The sequence below is a fragment of the Psammomys obesus genome, unplaced genomic scaffold, assembly GCF_907164565.1.
Source record: "Psammomys obesus unplaced genomic scaffold, mPsaObe1.curated_primary_1811, whole genome shotgun sequence".
NCBI classification, from domain to species: domain Eukaryota; kingdom Metazoa; phylum Chordata; class Mammalia; order Rodentia; family Muridae; genus Psammomys; species Psammomys obesus.
The window spans coordinates 6,979-24,705 of NW_026592509.1; the positions used below are offsets into that span (position 1 = coordinate 6,979).

Genomic DNA, 17,727 nt, shown 5'->3' on the forward strand with positions numbered 1-17,727 from the left:
ATGATGTCCCTGTTTTTAATAACAGAGCGGTATTCCATTGCATAAATGTACCACATTTTCTTTATCCATTCTTTGGTCGAGGGGCATCTAGGTTGTTCCCAGTTTCTGGCTAATACGAATAAAGCTGCTATGAACATAGTTGAGCAAGTGTCCTTGTGGTATGGTGGAGCATCGTTTGGGTATATTCCCAGGAGTGGAATAGCTGGGTCTTGAGGTAGAACTATTCCCAATTTTGTGAGAAAACTGCCAGATTGATTTCCAAAGTGGTTGAACAAGTTTGCACATCCCCTAACAATTGGAGCGGGGGTGGGGTGGACGCGGAGGGTTGCCTCTGACTCTGATGCCTGCCTTTGGATGTCTCCTCCAGCTGGGCTGCCTTGTCTGGCTTCAGGGCGAGAAGATGTGCTTAGTCCTGCTGTGACTTGGGCTAGGGCTAGTTGGTATCCATGGGGGCTTCCCCTTTTTGGGAGGGGAAAATGGGGAAAGGAGTTTGCAGGTGGGACTGGAAGGAGAGGGGGGAGGAGGCTGTGATTAGGACGTAAAGTGAATGAATAAGTAAATTAATGGAATAAAATAAAAAATCCATATGAAGAGCTCTTCTTAATGTCTGTGAAAGACACTTGCCTTCTAATATCAAGGAAGAGGATGATGGCTACCGAAGGTCCTGGGGTTAACCCCCAGCACTCACACCCGCGCACAGCCATCCGGAACTCCAGAGCCAGGGAAGCTGATAACCCTTTTCTGACCTCTACAGGCATCAGACACTCATGTGGTACACATCCATCTATCCAGGCAAAAATACACATAAAACAGCCAAATTTATTGGAGTTGAAGAGTGCATATATGGGAAGTGAGCTTTCAGTCTAGGATGGCTGAGGAGGTCACTGCATAATTACTGCACCAAATGGCTATCCCAAGGAAGTCAGAACAGAAGAGGAGGCCGGCTTCACATTCAGTCCTCAAGAATCCCCTTCCCAAGGGATGGACATCATGTAAGGAGAGTGAAATGTGGCTTGGCAGTGCCTTGGCTAAAAACCAAAAGACAAAAATCCCTCCATAGCTCTCATGTCATAGCAGCTGAAATAACTAAGATAAAGGCCAAACCCAGAAAGAGGCATTTCTCCTAAAGGCTCTAATCTAAGACAGTGGTTCTCACACACAGTGTCCTGCCTGCCTGATTCGCTTCACCAGACTTCACTTTCACCAGCACTCTCCAGTTTGTAGTGCGTGGGAAGTCCTCCATGCCCGTCCTTCTAGGCTAGGCTTTGGACATCATTCTTCTAGGCTAGGCTTTGGACATCATTCATCACCTTCTAGCTTACCCGGCTTATCTATATCAGTTTGTTTCTCCAATGAAATATTCACATTCCTCTTAACAATTCCTCTGAATCGGAACAACTTCAGACAAAACGAAACAAAAACAGCACAACAAACAAGCAAAAACCTTTGAGCTATAGCTTGCTGGGTTCTTTCTAGTCCCACTGCTTCCCCAGGCTTCCAGCTCAGGCTCCGGTAGAACAGGACCAAATGTGATGTCCTCAACATAGCTACCTTGTTGTAGCTATACAATCCTTCCTTCTCTATGGAAGTCAGTACATTTAAGTCTTTCTTTTGCATAAAGGGGCAGGGGTCACATAGGCAGACCAGGATTGTGGCCTCTTGATGAGCTGACTGGATTTTTTTTCTTTAGATAAACTCACATAGCAAAACCTAGTGTTGTGTTGCTTTTCTGTCTCCAATAGCTCTTTCCCTGATGTCATTTCCCAGCATTTCTTTCTTTCCCAGCCTTGCCACTTTCTGCCCTAACTCACTGTTAGGATGACTCAGCACCCAGCTGATCTTTCTCTTGCATGTTTATGGTGCTTTATTTCTTTGTGACTTTGAAGTAAATTCCTGTACTATTATTTAGTGTTCCTGGTTTATCAAAGTTTCTGAATTGAATCTGCTCTCTTATTTCCCTAGCAACTAGTCATGAGTAGACTTGAGTCTGGAGAAGTCCTTTTCCAGTGTTGAGTTCATCCATGTGGGTGTTAAAAAACAGTTTCTGCCTTCTTTCCTTCCTCCTAAGGCCCCGGTTCAAATCTGAACTATGCTTTCAAAGGGCATTAGCTCAGCCTCTGGATTTGTTGTGTGCTCCCATGATTTATTACACATTCATATTTCTTTTTCCAATATTGATTTCCCTTTCCAGGACACTGGATGTGAAACATTCATCCTGATTACTCCCAATCAGAAATAGGGGAAGACTCAGAAAGCCCTAACTTGCCACATTCCTGAAAATGGCTAGATTGCACAATCTGGGAAAAGCAGATCTGCTGCAGAAAAAAAAAAAAAGTCTTTAGGTTCTGAAAGATAAGCTATGGCCAAGTGGGATTATGCAAGCCCCAACAGGGTGCTGCTCCACTAGCCTAAGGACAGTATATATAGACAGCCCCAGTTTCGTCTCCTCAGCAAGTGACACACGCCACTCAGCTTCACCTCGGGGGCCCAGGAGGGACCGACAGCCCAAGGTGAGTCGCCAGAGCCTTCCAGCATTTGCTTTTCGCAGATTCTCTTTCCTGCCTGCGTTTGCGTATGGAGTGTTAGCGCTATCTCTTTCCTGAGCGCACCAGATGGTTAAAATTCACTGAAGGCGGTGCGCTACAGCATGGAGCTTTGTTGTATGCTTCTGCGTGACTTCAGGGAAGGGGAATCTTTCACAGGTTTGCTGTGGAGAGCTGTATTGGCTAAGAAGCCCCCGCACGCCTCCCTGGAAACTTCCCACGCAGCTGGGCTTCCAGCTAGTATGACTGAAATTCAACGTGCTTTTTGCCAACGACCCGTTTGCAAACTTTCAGAGAGTGGGATGCTAATGAAATATGTAGAAATGGGGAGCCAGATCGCTCCCTGGAAGCCTCATACCTGGCATATATGCCTACATATGTGTGGGCTTCTGTATAAAATCCAGTAGGCTTCGTTACCGGTTCACTAGGAGGGCTCAGCATTGCAGAAGCACCGTCCACACCCAGGAACCGCACGTCCATCTTTGTGTTTTGTCCACACCCAGGAACCGCACATCCATCTTTCTGTTTTCCTGGTCCTACAGCAGGATGAAGCCTTCTATTGCCATCATTTTTTGCTTCTTGATCCTGGGAGTGGACAGCCAAAGATGGTTCCAGTTCATGAAAGAAGCTGGTCAAGGTAGGATCAAAGGATGGAGCCAGGAGGTTGTATTTGTGAGTTCCAAGTATTCCCCTGAGCAGGGACCACATAGCCAATGGCAAACGCGCTTGTGAAATCCCTACGGATGGAGAAGCCGTGTGGCCCTTCGTAAGTAGTTCTTGGCTTTTCCGGTCAGTGTTGGCCTTTTCCATGACGCTCCCAAGCCCGGGATCATATACCGTTTGTACAGCAGGAACGTTAGAGTAATCTGTGGGTGAAAGAGAGAGACTCGCCAACAGAAGTGGGGCTCTATTGCCCCCTTGTGGAAGATGAGAGACAGCTCCCTTCCGTGTCCGCTAGTGTGAAATGCAGTGTTCCAGGGGAGGTGCAGGAGAACCGGCACAGCCTCAGAGACAACAACCAAGGCTAACCGATGTCACACATGGTAGACATTGTCCCAGGAGCATTCTGTGTGGGAATAAATTAGGTTTTTCATTAACCTTGTGGCGTAGGTGCCACTACGACCCTTTAAGAAAACCGAGGCACAAAGACCATTCGTGAACTATCTTATAAGACCCGTGGAAGAGCCCATCTAGCCCAGGCTGGCTAGCTCCTCAGAATCCACCCCACAGCTCCCAGAACACGAGAGAGGACTTCACGAGCACACACTCGCTGAGAACAGGCGGGTCCACCACCAACGGAAGACAAACCTTATTCACCTGGAACATAGGTCTGCTGGGGCTGAGACATGGACAAGAAACGGTCAGCCCACCCGCCATAGCATGAGAAAAGTTAAACAAACCTAGATGTTAAGCTTTCCCTTTTTTCTTAACTTACTTTTGAAGCTATTTCCCATTTAGTGTCAGCTGGAGCTGATCCCTTCAGCTCCACTCAGTCCTTAGCCCACACCCTTCCCTGTTTGTGGCACCTTCCTAGGGAGCAGAGAGGAGACGATAATGAATTGAGCATCTTCCATGAACAGAACACATACATTTTCTGTTCTTCTGCATGACCACCAAAGTGGATAATGCCCTTGCCTGGTCCTGGAGCGGTACCAGGCACCCCCAGTGCCTTCCCGGGTCCTGGAGAAGATGCAGAAGAGCCAAACCGAACGTGTCAGTTGCCATCTAGCATCTCCAATCATCCAGCTTAGGTCCATCTACATCAGAGAGGTCACCCTTGTCGCCTGCTGATGGGGTGCTGAGGACCGCTCGGGATGAAATAGATCCTGGACTTCCAGGTGGACTCAGAACAGAACTGCACTCACTCCGTCTGGGAACAGCTCTTCCATTGCCTGTGCTAGGGGAGAACTGGGACTGCAGTGACAAACGTAGTGGTGGGAGGCTGAGGGAGAGGGACTGTGAGTTTCAGGCCAGCCAGGGGTGCACAGAGATGCCAGCTGCCCTAAAGGAAAGGAGGACATATGAGAAGGGGAATGGATGGAAGAGAGGGGAGAGGAGGAAGGGAGGGAGAGGAGGAAGGGAGGGAGAGGAGGAAGGGAGGGGAGAGGAGGAAGGGAGGGGACCCCATGCTCTCACACCACAGAGGTTTCCCTGAACCATCTCAGAGACAGTGTAGCATGATGACCAGCATCCCCTAGAGACCACCCTCCTCTTCTCTACCTGCTCTTTTGAATAGCCAATGACAAATGGCAACAGAGCTAAGATGGGAGTACATCACAATAAAACTTGCTCCAAAGGTACTTCTCCCTGCACAGACATGGGGCGGGGAGAGCTATTCATTTCAGGCCATCAACACTCCTGAGGGTTTTATGAAAGGGATGCATTTTAAACCTAAAACTGAAGTTTTAGCCCTCTGTTTTACCTAAGCAGTCATCCTCATCATTCTCTTCCTTCCCTCTCCAGGGGCTGGAGACATGTGGAGAGCCTACTCCGACATGAAAGAGGCCAACTGGAAAAACTCAGACAAATACTTCCACGCTCGAGGGAACTATGATGCTGCCCAAAGGGGGCCAGGGGGAGTCTGGGCCGCCAGAGTCATCAGGTACCACAGGTCGGGGTGGGCAGTCAGGAGGGGCTCTCTTCTGCATCCTGTGCATGCCCTTCCCTCCTCTGCATTATCCACAACCGTCCTCTTTTCCATGCACAGTCCTGGGGGTGGCTGGTGGTAATGAGTGATTCCACCCTCTGTCCCCTGGTGCTGCTCATCCGGTGTGAAGGTGACAGCCTGGGCTGAAAGCGGGTTTACTCGAGCAGGCTCGGTAGCAGCCTTTCCCTCTCTGGCGTCCCTGGGCTTTTCTTACAGCCATCCCTTGAAGAGGGGATTCCTGAGGGTCGGTCTATTGGCCATAAGCTTGGTTATAAATTTCTCGTTGTCTGTCCTGATTACAGTAATGCCAGAGAGGGTATTCAGAGGTTCACAGGACATGGAGCAGAGGACACAAGAGCTGACCAGTTTGCCAATGAGTGGGGCCGGAGTGGCAAAGACCCCAACTATTTTCGACCTGCTGGCCTCCCTAATAAATACTGAGCTTTCTCTTCATGTTGTTCCCAGCCATACAGCTCCCAAGAAAAGGGCAACTACTGTTGAATTATTTTCTAAAACATGGATCCCTAGACACCCCAAAATGCTGAATAAATACTAGTGAATACAGCTTGTCACTGTCATTTGGAAAGGGCGGTCAAACTGAGGATTGTGGGCTGTGTGAATGAACAAGGAACACCTCTGGTTGTTTTCTTTTTTTTTTTTTTTTTTTTCTTTTTTCTTTTTTTAAAGAAGGAGACATAAAAAAATAGAAATTGGAACAAAACACATACAGATAACAAGAAAGCTCAGTGTATGATTTCAGTCATGAAGTTAAAAACTAGATAAAAGTCAACACATTCTGGGATATAGCCCAATAACAGAGTGACTGCCTAGCATAGGTGAGGCTCCAGCTTCCATTTCCCTGTGCCCTCCCCATGAAAAATCAGTAAGCTTTACTTAGCACAATATGATTTGCAAAGGCAGAAGATGAAATTAAAACCAGACTGTGATTGTTTTAAAAGAGTGACACTTCCCACAAAGAAAGCCTCAGATCTAGATGCTGCCAGCCAATTCCAACCCTTCAAAAGGGCCAGTTACTCCCATTGTGTAAAAATAATTCTAGAAAGAAGAAGATATATGCTGCAACTACTTTCTCTGGGGTAGAAAACTTTGACACCAAGCCGGTGATGGTGGTACATGCCTTTAAGGCAGAGGCAGGCAGATATCTGAGTTCCAGGCCAGCCTGGTCAACAGAGGGAGTTTCAGGACAGACAGAGCTACACAGAGAAACCCTGTCTCAAATAACCAAACCTAACTAGCTAACTAACTAACCTTTGACATCCCCCTCCCTGAAACCTGAAATGATAAACAGCAAAGCACCCTGACTCCTGATAGACAGCAGTGACCAGCTCCAGGGTCGAGGAATAGCCTGGGGTTGCTCCCTTAACACAACCCCTGAAGACTCACAAATCTTGGAAGTTGGGGTTCAGATATCCCATGCAGTTTCTTTATCTTCCCTGGGTTGCACTTCCCCTCCCTCCTCTCCTTCCAGTCTATCCCTCTCATCTTTCTCCTCCATCCTCCCTTTCTCCCCAGAAAAAGGGAGGCCTCCCATGGATATCAAACCACCTTGGCATAGGGACTAGGCACATGTTTTCCTATTGTGGCTAGACAAGGCAGCCCAGTCAGGAGAAAGGGATCCAAAGGCAGGCGACAGAGCCAGAGACAGCCCCTGCTCCTGCTGTTAGATGTCCTACGTGAGAATCAAGGTGCTCAACTGTCACATATGTGTAGAGGGCCTCGGTCCATGCCATGCTTCCTGTCGGTTTAGGCCCAGCCTTCTTAATGATTTCCTATAACTAGCAATTGCTTTCATAGGCTGCCAATGGAGCTCAGCTGGTGAGTCCTTGCTCCTAAGTTCAATCACTAGCAACAAAACAACAAAGAACATACACACACACATATTCACACATGCACCTGCATACACATATGTTTGCATATAATTAGTCCAGTTAATTATTTCTCTAAGAGATGTACTCATGCATCATCCCAACTGGCCTTCAGCATGAACTGCATGAAGCCCACGACAAAGATCTATGGTGCAACACAGGGCTGAAGAAGAGGAGTGGATCACATCGCTGTGAGGGGACTGTAAATACGTCTCCAGGGATGGAGTGAGGGGGCATATGAAAAATCCACAACAGAGAGAGAGAGAGAGAGAGAGAGAGAGAGAGAAAGAGAGAGAGAGAGAGTTATAGTCCAAGAATAGCCTCACAAACCATTCAGACAAGGATCTTAGATATTGATAGTTTATTGGATGTACCCCTCCGAGATTGACCATGATCAGGGACACAGAGGACCCGGGATCCAAAATGTGATGCTGAATGAGCAACGACTGCTCTTCAGAGGACCTGGGTTCAATTCCCAGCACCCACGTGGCAGCTCACAACTGTCTGTAGCTTCTGCTCCAGGAGATCCAAAGCTCTCACACAGACATGCAGCCCAAACACCCAGGTACATAACGTAAAAATAAATTAATTAAAATTCTATATTAATTTAAATTTACATTTCCATGAAATTTGCTTATCTTTGTGGCTGGGGACTGGACCTAGGTCCTCAGGCATACTAGGCACATGCCATCCATCCACTGAGCCCTCTCCCCAGAACTTCCTGCATTTTAGATGAATCGGACGTGGGGGATCGTCTTATAGTCTCTTCAGTTTTGTTTCCTCTTTTGTGAATTGTCCGTTTCTATGCTTTGTCTTCTTAATGAGTTGTCTCTTTTTTAATTATTTATTTGTTATTTATAAGATTTTGTTGTTCTCGATATTGAGCCTATGTTTGTTATGGAGTTGAAAGCCAGGAGCTAACACTGAGATGTTGCAAAGTAAAAATTTCATTCACCTCCAGGCCAGACTTACAGTCTCTGTCTGTTTGGACAGACTGAAAGCAGCCAAGATATCCAGATGCACAGACGATTTGTAGGGAAGACAGAGATGTCGGGTTCAACAACAGGATAGCCAGTCACAACAGATGACACACTCACAAGAACCGTAAAAGCGGAACTGCATGCTTCAGAAGAGTTTAACCAAGGGTAGGCCAACTGAAACAGGCAGCATGTTCCCAGTCTTAAGATTAGGGCACATCTGGTGTCGTTTGTTAACATCTTTGTGACAGGGTTCATAACCCCATGCTTTACAACCCCCAGGTTACAAGTTCCAAGGTTGCGACCCCTGAGGCTGCAAGCCCTTGTTTGACTTAGGCAGATTTAACTAATCACAGCTCAGTATCCTTTAGCCAACACGGGTGTTAGGCTGGGTTCAGGTGAGGAGTTAAACTCTCTCAGTGCTATTTATAGATTAAAATAGTCTTCCTAACCTGAAGACACACGTATCGACATTAGATGGGCTGGTTATGAAGTGATAGTCCCCTGCCTCAGGCTCTCAGGTGCTGAGTTCACAGGTCTGAGCTACCATGTCCAGATAGATTTTTACGAAAACTATCTTCTCTAGAATGATAGTGAGAAATGTAGTAATTAAAAACTTATATTAAGGCCAGGTGGTGGTAGCAGGCACTTAAAAATCCCAGCACCAGGGAGGCAGAGGCAGAGCCAGGGAGATCCCCGTGGCGGAAGCAGGCAGAGCTCTGAGCTTGAGGCCAGGCGAGTCTATAGAGCAAGTTCCAAAACAACCAGGGCTACACAGAAAAACAAAAACAAACGCCGGAGTGTGTGTGCGTGTGTGTTTGCTGGATAAGACCAGCAAAAGCTATTAATGGCGGGGACGTCTCTGTCGTCTGAGAAATGCGGCAGTTCCTCACATCAGGCTTGTGTGTATTTTAAGAAAACCCTCCCTATTTCTCAAGTCACAAAAGATCTTTTAAAGTTTCTTCTAGATCTAGAACCCTTAAAAGTTTCGTTTTATATATTCTGCTCTTCACCCAGATTCAGCTTGTGTTAAAGTCCCACATCCAAGCGCCACCGTCCTCCTCTTCCTCCTCCTCCCGGGCTAAGAATCATTTCCTCTCGCTCTTCCCGCTCCCGTTCCAGACGAAGGACAGGTGATACCGACGTGCTTTTTGCGCCACACCGGGTCCCGCGTGGGCGCGAGAGGGAGCACCCACCGCTCCCGCGGGCCGCTCGGGAGCCGGACGGCAGGGGGCGCTGTGGGGAGCGCGGGCGCGTCGGGCTCTCTGGCGCGGCCTCTCGCCTCCTCCGCGGCTTCCGGCGCGGTTCGCGAGCGCCGGCATGGACCGCAACCCGTCGCCGCCGCCGCCCGGCTGTGATCGCGAGGCCGGGGAGGACCTGGCCGGGGGCGACTGCATCGGGAGCACGGTCTACAGCAAGCACTGGCTCTTCGGCGTCCTCGGCGGGCTCATCCAGGTGCGGACGAGGGGAGTCGGTGGGTGGCTGGAGGTTCGCGGGTGCCGACTTCCAGCTCCCCGGAACTCCACCACGCACTTCTTTCCTCGGATTTTACCTCCCAACCCCATAGCCGCCTCCCAGGTCGAGTCCCCACCATTCCTGCTTCGTCGGCCCTTGTTTTAGTGGAGTGCCTAAGTGTGGTGACAGTCTCCGAGGTGCGAGCTCGCCCCTTGCTGGGAGCGTGGCTCGGGAACCCAGGGTCGGTTTCTTTCACAGTCTCTGGAAGACAAGATAACCAGTGCTGTCGCAGACAGGGTTTTGTGTAGATGGCGATTATAACGAGGCTGTCAACAGACACGAGTTTTCTGCCTGTTGCTGCCCGTGACGCCAATTTCTCTTTTCTCTTAGCCATTTTTTTTTTCTTTTTACACTTTTGCCAAAACAGACTGTCTTTTTGTTATTTTAAAGGGTGTTCTTGATGCTCGTAGGAGGAATTCTATTTGCTAACTGGGGATAGTTGCACCCTCATGAGCCGTAGTCCCATACATTATGTTCACCACCAGCAGACTGTTGGCCATCCCCAATCGCGCGCTGTGCTTTCTCAGCTCTGTACCCGCCTCCACGTGCTCCCGTCTCATTATCCAGGGCAGAACCCCACCGTTCCCGTGAGATTTAGCCGTCTTCTTTTAAGAGAAATGCCGCTGTCCTCTCTTAGGAGTAGGTCCTTAATTTTTCCTTGTGTAGCTCCTTTCTCCAGTTCAGCTAAGTCAACCTTTTTATACTGTGACTTCATGTCTCTTCTACACAAGTCCTGAACTATTTGAAGCCAAACGGTTATATTCTCATTTTTTTTTTTTCCTGCCTCAGTGCCCACAGGCAGGCTTTACTCCAATAGTGAATGTGTAGATCCATCAAGGCACTCATTTTTACAGACTGTTTTCCAGAGGAGATGCTTTAGGGAAACTCTTGGAGACATGTAAGTGATCCTAGTGCTTGAAGAACTCTTGAGTCTTTTAACTGACCTTTAAAAAAATGTTTCTGAAGATTGTCACACCTGAAAGTGCCACATCCGACTCAGACGATGAGGAACAGGTGGAGCTTGCTGAAGAAATGGAGAATGAAATTTGCAGAGTCTGGGATATGTCCATGGATGAGGTATGAGGATGGGTGTGAAATTCTGAAAAGACTCAAGAGGGAGGGGGTAGTGAAGAGGCTTTTAAAAAGGTTCCTTCCTTCACCGGTCAAGGAAAGGCCTTATTCAGTGACTATGGACAGTCCAGTTTGTGGTTCAGAGTATGAGGTCCCGGGAGCAATAGTGTTACAGTTGTGCTTTGAATATATATACACTTTGATCCTATGGACATCATAGTGTACTTGACATAAATGTTAACTAAGACAGCTATGAGGTTACTAGACAGCATAATTTCATGGGACCACCGACATATCTATGTGTGTGGACATGCACATATGTGTCGTCATTGACTAAAAGTTCATTATGTGCTGTGTGTTTTACGATAGCTGTGGGGACAGCTAACAGCTTAGGTTTTGTACCTTGCGTCACTGGGTGAGAGTCACCTTTTTGAGGTCACATGTCCACTGCAGGTTTACCTGTGTGGTGTGCCTTTGGGTGACGGGGGTGGAGCAAAGTCTCTACAGAGAAAGCAGGCTGTTGTAGTTACATTTCGATCAGAATTTTGTTGTTGCCAGGTGGTGGTAGCTCACTAATCTCAGCACTTGGGGGGCAGAGACAGGTGAATCTCTGAGTTCAAGGCCAGCCTGGTCTACAGAGTGAGTTCCAGGTCAACCAGGGCTACACAGAGAAACCCTGTCTTAAAAACCAAAATAGAATTTTTTTTTCTTCTTTTCTGCCCTTTTTTCTATCAAGGATTTTGGAGACCTAAGTCCTGATATTGGATGTAACCTGGTAGCAGTTATCTCAGTTTTAAATTCTTTTTTTTTTATTTTTATATATATATTTTTAATTAATTTATTTACTATGTATACAGTGCTCTGTTTGCATGTACACATGCAGGCCAGAAGAGGGCACCAGATCTCATTATAGATGGTTGTGAATCACCATGTGGTTGCTGGGAACTGAACTCAGGACCTTTGGAAGAGCAGACAGTGCTCTTAACCTCTGAGCCATTTCTCCAGCCCCCTCAGTTTTAAATTCTTACAGGGTAAGATTTAGGAGTTGACTCTTTCCCCCTGCCCCTCTTCTCCCCTCTTCTCTGACTGACAGTCAGCAAATGTGTTTGAATAAGTTAATGACAATTCCAGGTGGACAGAAAAAAATAATTTAGGCTCACGTACTCAGGGCAGAATAAAAAGAGGGCTGTTCTTTGGTGGGTCACAGCCAGGTTTAGATTTGCTTAGTAGATTGTTCTGTCTTGGGACCGGGATACCACAAAGGCTCTTACATATTCAGCAGTATTCAGCATCTAAATAACCGATAATCAATTTTGTTTGTAGGATGTGGCCTTATTTCTCCAAGAATTTAAGGCTCCTGACATTTTCATGGGTGTGCTGGCCAAATCCAGGTGCCCCCGATTGAGAGTAAGTACATAGAGTCTTTCTTGCTTTGCTTACTGACTGTAAGCCAATAAATCGGGACAAATACACGTTGAACAATCTGAGGTAACGCCTTCGTTGAAATGAGCAGATATGTAGAGTTTGAGATTCGGACTACGCTAGGGAGATCAGTACTTTAACAGCTGTGATCAGGCTTAACCTATTTGCTGCTGCTGTGTGACAGAACAAGAAACAGTACCTAGACCCGCTGTTTGTGTCTCAGCTCACTGTTCTTTTTAGTCACAAAGTCCTCCATTGCCCAGAAATGGTTTTAAGTTGCTCAGAACTTCCAGTCTGATTGTGAGATTTCTCCTGTGTAAAAGCCTCCTTGTGCATGGCCTTCCTGCTCAAGGGCAGCCCGTCTTCCAGCATGGCACCATTGCTGGCCTTTCTGTCCCCTTCAGCCTGTGTCTGTTACTCAGCGTGGCTTTTCTGCCTTCCCTTATAAATAAGGCCTGTGGTTACTGCTGAGGGCAAGCTCCCGAGAGCACCAGATGCAGCTTGGTGCGCAGTGCAGCATTCCGAGCCCCCTTGCTGCTCACACGTCAGTGAAGCGTGCGCTGCACGGCTGCGTGACTAGCTCACGATCACCCACTCTTCACCTCTTGCCTTCCCGCCTGCTATGAGGCACATGTCATAAAGGACCGAGTCTCAGCCTGAAATGACGTGTCCACAGTCACACAGCTTGTTAAAGATGGAGCCGAACTCCGATATAACCCTATTGTTGCTTCTTTGCTTTACAATAAAGTAGAAAGTTCCTTGGGGTGTATTCACAAATTGAAGGGTGAATTAAGATTTTAAAAAATGTATATGTTTACGTATATGGGTGCTTTGTCTGCATGCATGTCTGCACACCAGAAGAAGGCACTGGATCTCTACAGATGGTGTGAGCCACCATGTGGGTGCTGGGAATTGAACTCTGGACCTCTGGAAGTGAAATTAGCGCTCACAACCACTGAGCCATCTCTCTGGCTCCGGGAATGGAGATTTTTAATTAGTGGAATGTTCAACCCATATTAGATCCTTACAGGTACATAAAGTGCTGACAATTTTTCGGCATTGTCCCTTGGATTTTACTATTTTAAATGTATTGAGTCATGATTAGTTCAGGAGTGAGCGCATTATTGTAACTTCGTCCTGGCCACAGCCTCCTGTAGCAGTGGTTCTCAGCCGGGCTGTATGGTGGAGTCACTGCGGAACTGGTCCCAGGTTACTGTGCCGAGCCCACCTCACGATCCCGGTCGGGCCAGGACCCAGGGTGTCCACTGTGTTCTCGGTTGAAGTCAGTGCTTTAGACTATACTCTTTTCAAAAGCCTTGTCCTAGGGGACCTTCAAAAGTCAGGCCACATCTCCATGTGGGACTCTAGGCAGTTTTGACCAGGGATTCTCGTGAGCAGCCCAGGCAGGAGGCTTCGGCAGAAAGCTCCCACATTCCCTTGCTAGTTTATAAGAGAATGTGTGTTGTCTCCCCAAACCCTTGATCTTCTCTCAAAGTGTGAGCCACCTGCATTTTACTGAAACAGTCGTTCGCCATCTGTTACTTCCATCAGCTTCTTCCCTTCCTGTTTCTTCCTGTATGTGAGCTTGTGATCTGTGTCTCCACCTGCAGAGCGCTGGGTTACAGGTGTGCGCGTCCACGACCAGCTCAGCTCTGGGTTTGTTACTCTCTTAGTTACAACTCTGTTGTAACGCCACAAAGCCTTGGCTCCCCGCTTGGTAGCTGCTGCCACATCCAACTTTATTGAGGAATTTTCTCCCTACATGGTATATTTTCTAATCCCATGTTCTGTGTTCTAATTCAGTGATTCTCACTGATCGTAAAAAGGCTGGTGCCCTTGGTGAACACTGGCTCTGGAGACTCTGATTCAGCAGACTTGACAAACTCCCTAAGTGCTGTGTCCCAGCAAGTTTGGAAACCCTGTACTGTGCTAACACTGTGCCCTTTCATCCTCATTTTTCCTGTAGACGTGACTAGTACTCTGACTGGGAAACCGAGGCAATTTCAAACCTAGGAGTTCTCCTACCCCCCAGCAGACTGTTTGGCATCCCTTTAGAGTCCTCAGTCCCATGCTTTGCCATGCCCACCATCCACCAGCACCCCTCATTGGGAGCAGCTGTGTCTGCTTGAGCTGGGTGCCCTGGTACCTAGCATTTGGGCTCTGGATCGCCTCTGTTTCCCAGCGTGGGCAAGTTGCTTGACTTTCCTGAGCTTCAGTTTCCTCACTGAAAAGTGGGGACAAAACAGTCCCCGTCTTGTAGTTACTGTGCGAAATGATCGTGGACAACATGTTTCCGTGTGTCGTGTTCTCTCTTTGAGAACCTTCATGGCTCTGGGCTGCCCCATATTAAGTCTAAACTCTTCAGCACAACAGTCAAATCCTTTTAATCCAGATCCTTTTCCTCTGTTGTATTTCTCCTGTGCTTTCTTTTTCGTTTGTTTGTTTTTGGTTTTTTTTTTGTTTTTTGTTTTTTTGAGATGGTTTCTCTAAGTAACCTTGGCCGTCCTGGACTCACTTTGAAGACCAGGCTGGTCTTGAACTCACAGAGATCCACCTGACTCTGTCTCCCAGAGTGCTGGGATTACAGGCGTGTGCCACCATCCCTTGTTTTCTTGTGCTTTCTCATGTTTCCTCCTGCTTTCTCTATTATCTGTGTTAAGACTCCTTTCCGCCATAACATTTCCTCATCTGAAACTTCTGCCTTTGGACTTCCTTTATGCCTTATTCCTTCTCAACTACATGAGCTGTATAAGCTAAGTATATAAAACTGGATGCTGGCAGTAAACTTTCTTATTCTGCCTCCCCCTTCCTCCCCTCAAACTTGGTTCAGTAAAAGGTTTTGTTCAAGTTGTTACTCTTTGTGGCTTTTACCTCAGCCATTGTGACCTGTGAAATTTGATTTGACAGGAGATCTGTGTGGGAATTTTAGGGAATATGGCTTGTTTCCAGGAGATATGCGTGTCCATCAGCAACTGTGAGGATCGTGGGTAAGTCCTACTATGTAACAGCTGTGTTTCTCAGGGGGGGTTCTAGGTTAGATGCCAAGGGAGTCCTGGCGGAAGTGTGGCATGTGGTGTTCGTTGTCTCAGGAGCACCTTGTGCGGGTGTGGCTGGGCTGTGGACATGACTCAGGATGGGGCTTGTGCATCATGGGGAAAGGCATGAGTCTTCACATTGAGTAAGTGAGAATATGTAGAGCCTAACTCAGAGCTGGGGGCAGCTGGCCAGAATCCAGAATAATACCGGCATAGAGAACCCATGGGCTCAGAACAGTTGGCGAAACTCGGTTGCTGAAGTGTTGCTCTGAGACTTAGACTTAGATCAGGGAGTGGCACTTGCCCACAGACCAGATGATACAGGGTTGCCACTGGGATTAAAAGGCTCAAGCCTGGAGGCCAGTTCTCCTCTGCAGGCCTGGAAGCGTGGGGCAGAGGGCTTTTTAGTATTGGAGTCTTGGGTATTAAGTAGATCTGAGAACACTGTGCAGTTTCATGATAAACTTGATGGGCATTTTCTTGGTGATGTTCGTAGCTATAGCTTAGGATCTTAAAGAAGCAGAAGTTAAAATGATCGTTCTAGGCAGGTGTTTCTTGTTTGTTTGTTTGTTTTTGTGGTGGGGGCGACAGGGTTTCTCTGTGTAGCTTGGGCTGCCTGGACTCACTTTGTAGACCAGGCTGGCCTCCAACTCACAGAGCTCCACCTGCCTCTGCCCCCTGAGTGTAGGGTTACAGGCGTGGGCCATCAGGGTCGTTATTATCAGAGGACCATAAGGGTTTTCCCCTGTACTCAAGAACCTGGGCCTCCTGAGTTGTTTTTGTTACTTTCAGAGTGGGTCACTGAGGGGGGGGGGGCAGAGAGGGCTGCAGAGAGCAGCTCTGTTCCTTAGAAACATGAGCTTCAGCTCTAAAACAGTGGTTCTCACCCTGTGGGTCAAGTTTCAGAATTTCTGCCTATCAGATACTTACGTTACAGTTCCTAACAGCAGCAGAGTTACAGTTAGGAAGTCGCAACTCAGTAATTTTACAGTTGGGTCAATGTGAGGAGCTGCATTGAAGGCCCGCAGCATCAGGGGGGCGGGTGGCCACTGATCTAAGGGGGATCGTTTGCATCTCAGTGGGGTTTTCTGCATTTGTACTTTGTCAAACGGTGTTTGCTCACTTCGGCTCCACAGGCAGGTGCTGCTGCAGTGTTTGTGTGACTCGGACCCGCCCACTCTGCTGGAAACCAGCAGGTAAGGGCGTCCCTTCACGGGTGGACGGCCACTGGTGGGAACCTGGGAGGAAGGGGAATTGTTGCCCGGTAGCGGCCTGTCCTGTGTCCACGTCGACTCTGAGTGCACGTCTGTCATGCAGGTTGTTGCTCACCTGCCTTTCCCAGGCAGAAGTGGCCAGCATCTGGGTTCGAAGGGTCCGGGAACACCCATCTGTGTACGCTAGCATTTGCTTCATCATGTCAAGTTCAACAAATGGTAAATCTCCATGTACTCCATGCACACGAGAATACACATTAGGAAACTACATTGGTAGACTCTTTGTTTTTAAATTTCATGTGCCATGTTATGCTTTCATCTTTTACATGTTTGGGTGTTTGCCTGCATGGGTATCTAGTTCTCTAACATGCTGGTGTGTGCCCAGTGCCCACAGAGGCCAGAAGAGGGTGTCAGATCCCTTGGGACTGGAGTTGCAGACAGTTGCGAGCTGCTTGCTGTGTGGGTGTTGGGAGTCAAACCTGGGTGTTCGGGAGGAGCAGCTGGTGCTCTTCATGGCCAAGCCACCTCTCCAGCCCTGGGAGGAGGCTGAAGGAAGGCAAACAGACACAGGCCCCTGGGGACCCTGGGGGAGGTGAACGGTGGCAGATGTGGCTTTTGGAGTGGCTTGAGGCTTGCTTTCCGTCTCTCACCGGGACCCTGTCTTGGCTGCAGTTGAGCTGCTGGTGAAGGTCGGGGAGGTCGTGGACAAGCTCTTCGACTTGGATGAGAAACTCATGCTGGAGTGGATTAGGAACGGGGCCTCCCAGCTTCCGGACCGACCCCAGGAGGACACTGAGGAGCAGCCAGTGTTTTCAATTGTACCCTGTGTGCTGGAAGCTGCCAAGCAAGTACGGTAGGTGAACAGAATGCTCTAGAAAAGTCCAGCTGTTCAAAACCTCCTTAGATGGAAGAGTCTTAGTTTCAGGAGACTTGGTGAAGGTGGGTGTGACATCATAATACACTCTGTCTCCCCAGCCCCTGGCATTATGTGCCCCAAACTGACAGATGAAACACATCCGAACCATTTAGTTGTTCACTCTTTTCACTTACTCGTCTGGTTGAAGAGTCATCATTTTGAGTTCTGAGAATACAAACTGTTGAGCAAAAGAATTATATTTTTATGGTTCTAGTGTTCTCAGTGAGAGAACTAGATGGTCTGTGAAGGCTGGAGAGCATCAGTGTGTTGCTGCCTCGGACTACAGGCTGCACACCCCTCCCATAAAATCTCAGTATCACACATATGTACACTCACACACACTAGCATACACTCACACCCATTTACACAATTCCCAAATACACTCACACAGTAATTCACACACATGCACTCATTCATACACACTCACATACATATACACTCACACACATACACGCTCACACACATACACACTCACACACATACACACTCACACACATACAC

At 48.0% G+C, this 17,727-nt stretch overlaps 2 protein-coding genes across 3 annotated transcripts in view; both read left to right on the forward strand.

Moving 5' to 3' along the window:
• The first annotated feature begins 2,464 nt into the window (after positions 1 to 2,464).
• On the forward strand, positions 2,465 to 5,754 carry LOC129681593 (serum amyloid A-3 protein). Of its 2 annotated transcripts, none has more exons than XM_055613600.1 (4): positions 2,465 to 2,510; positions 3,086 to 3,180; positions 5,007 to 5,145; positions 5,493 to 5,754. In XM_055613600.1, the coding sequence occupies exons 2-4, from the start codon at positions 3,090 to 3,092 to the stop codon at positions 5,629 to 5,631; spliced, it is 369 nt and encodes a 122-aa protein (XP_055469575.1). In that variant the 5' UTR covers positions 2,465 to 2,510; positions 3,086 to 3,089; the 3' UTR covers positions 5,632 to 5,754. The 2 variants fall into 2 exon arrangements, with proteins under 2 accessions (XP_055469575.1, XP_055469576.1); XM_055613601.1 differs by having other exon boundaries at positions 2,467 to 2,510; positions 3,047 to 3,180.
• A 3,604-nt stretch (positions 5,755 to 9,358) lies between these two features.
• Saal1 (serum amyloid A like 1) overlaps positions 9,359 to 17,727 on the forward strand; it is a 15,206-nt gene continuing 6,837 nt past the window's right edge. Inside the window, exons 1-7 of the mRNA XM_055613669.1 lie at positions 9,359 to 9,508; positions 10,535 to 10,645; positions 11,963 to 12,046; positions 14,969 to 15,048; positions 16,233 to 16,292; positions 16,414 to 16,529; positions 16,983 to 17,163. Of these exons, the coding sequence (XP_055469644.1) occupies positions 9,374 to 9,508; positions 10,535 to 10,645; positions 11,963 to 12,046; positions 14,969 to 15,048; positions 16,233 to 16,292; positions 16,414 to 16,529; positions 16,983 to 17,163 (767 nt within the window). The 5' untranslated portion in view covers positions 9,359 to 9,373. The remainder of the gene's footprint in view (positions 9,509 to 10,534; positions 10,646 to 11,962; positions 12,047 to 14,968; positions 15,049 to 16,232; positions 16,293 to 16,413; positions 16,530 to 16,982; positions 17,164 to 17,727) is intronic.

Excerpts from the sequence above, each read along its gene's own strand:
- LOC129681593 (XM_055613600.1), top strand. The coding sequence starts at position 3,090 with ATGAAGCCTTCTATTGCCATCATTTTTTGCTTCTTGATCCTGGGAGTG. Across the intron at positions 3,181-5,006 it reads CATGAAAGAAGCTGGTCAAG|GGGCTGGAGACATGTGGAGA; the intron begins GTAGGATCAAAG and ends TTCCCTCTCCAG. Across the intron at positions 5,146-5,492 it reads TGGGCCGCCAGAGTCATCAG|TAATGCCAGAGAGGGTATTC; the intron begins GTACCACAGGTC and ends TCCTGATTACAG.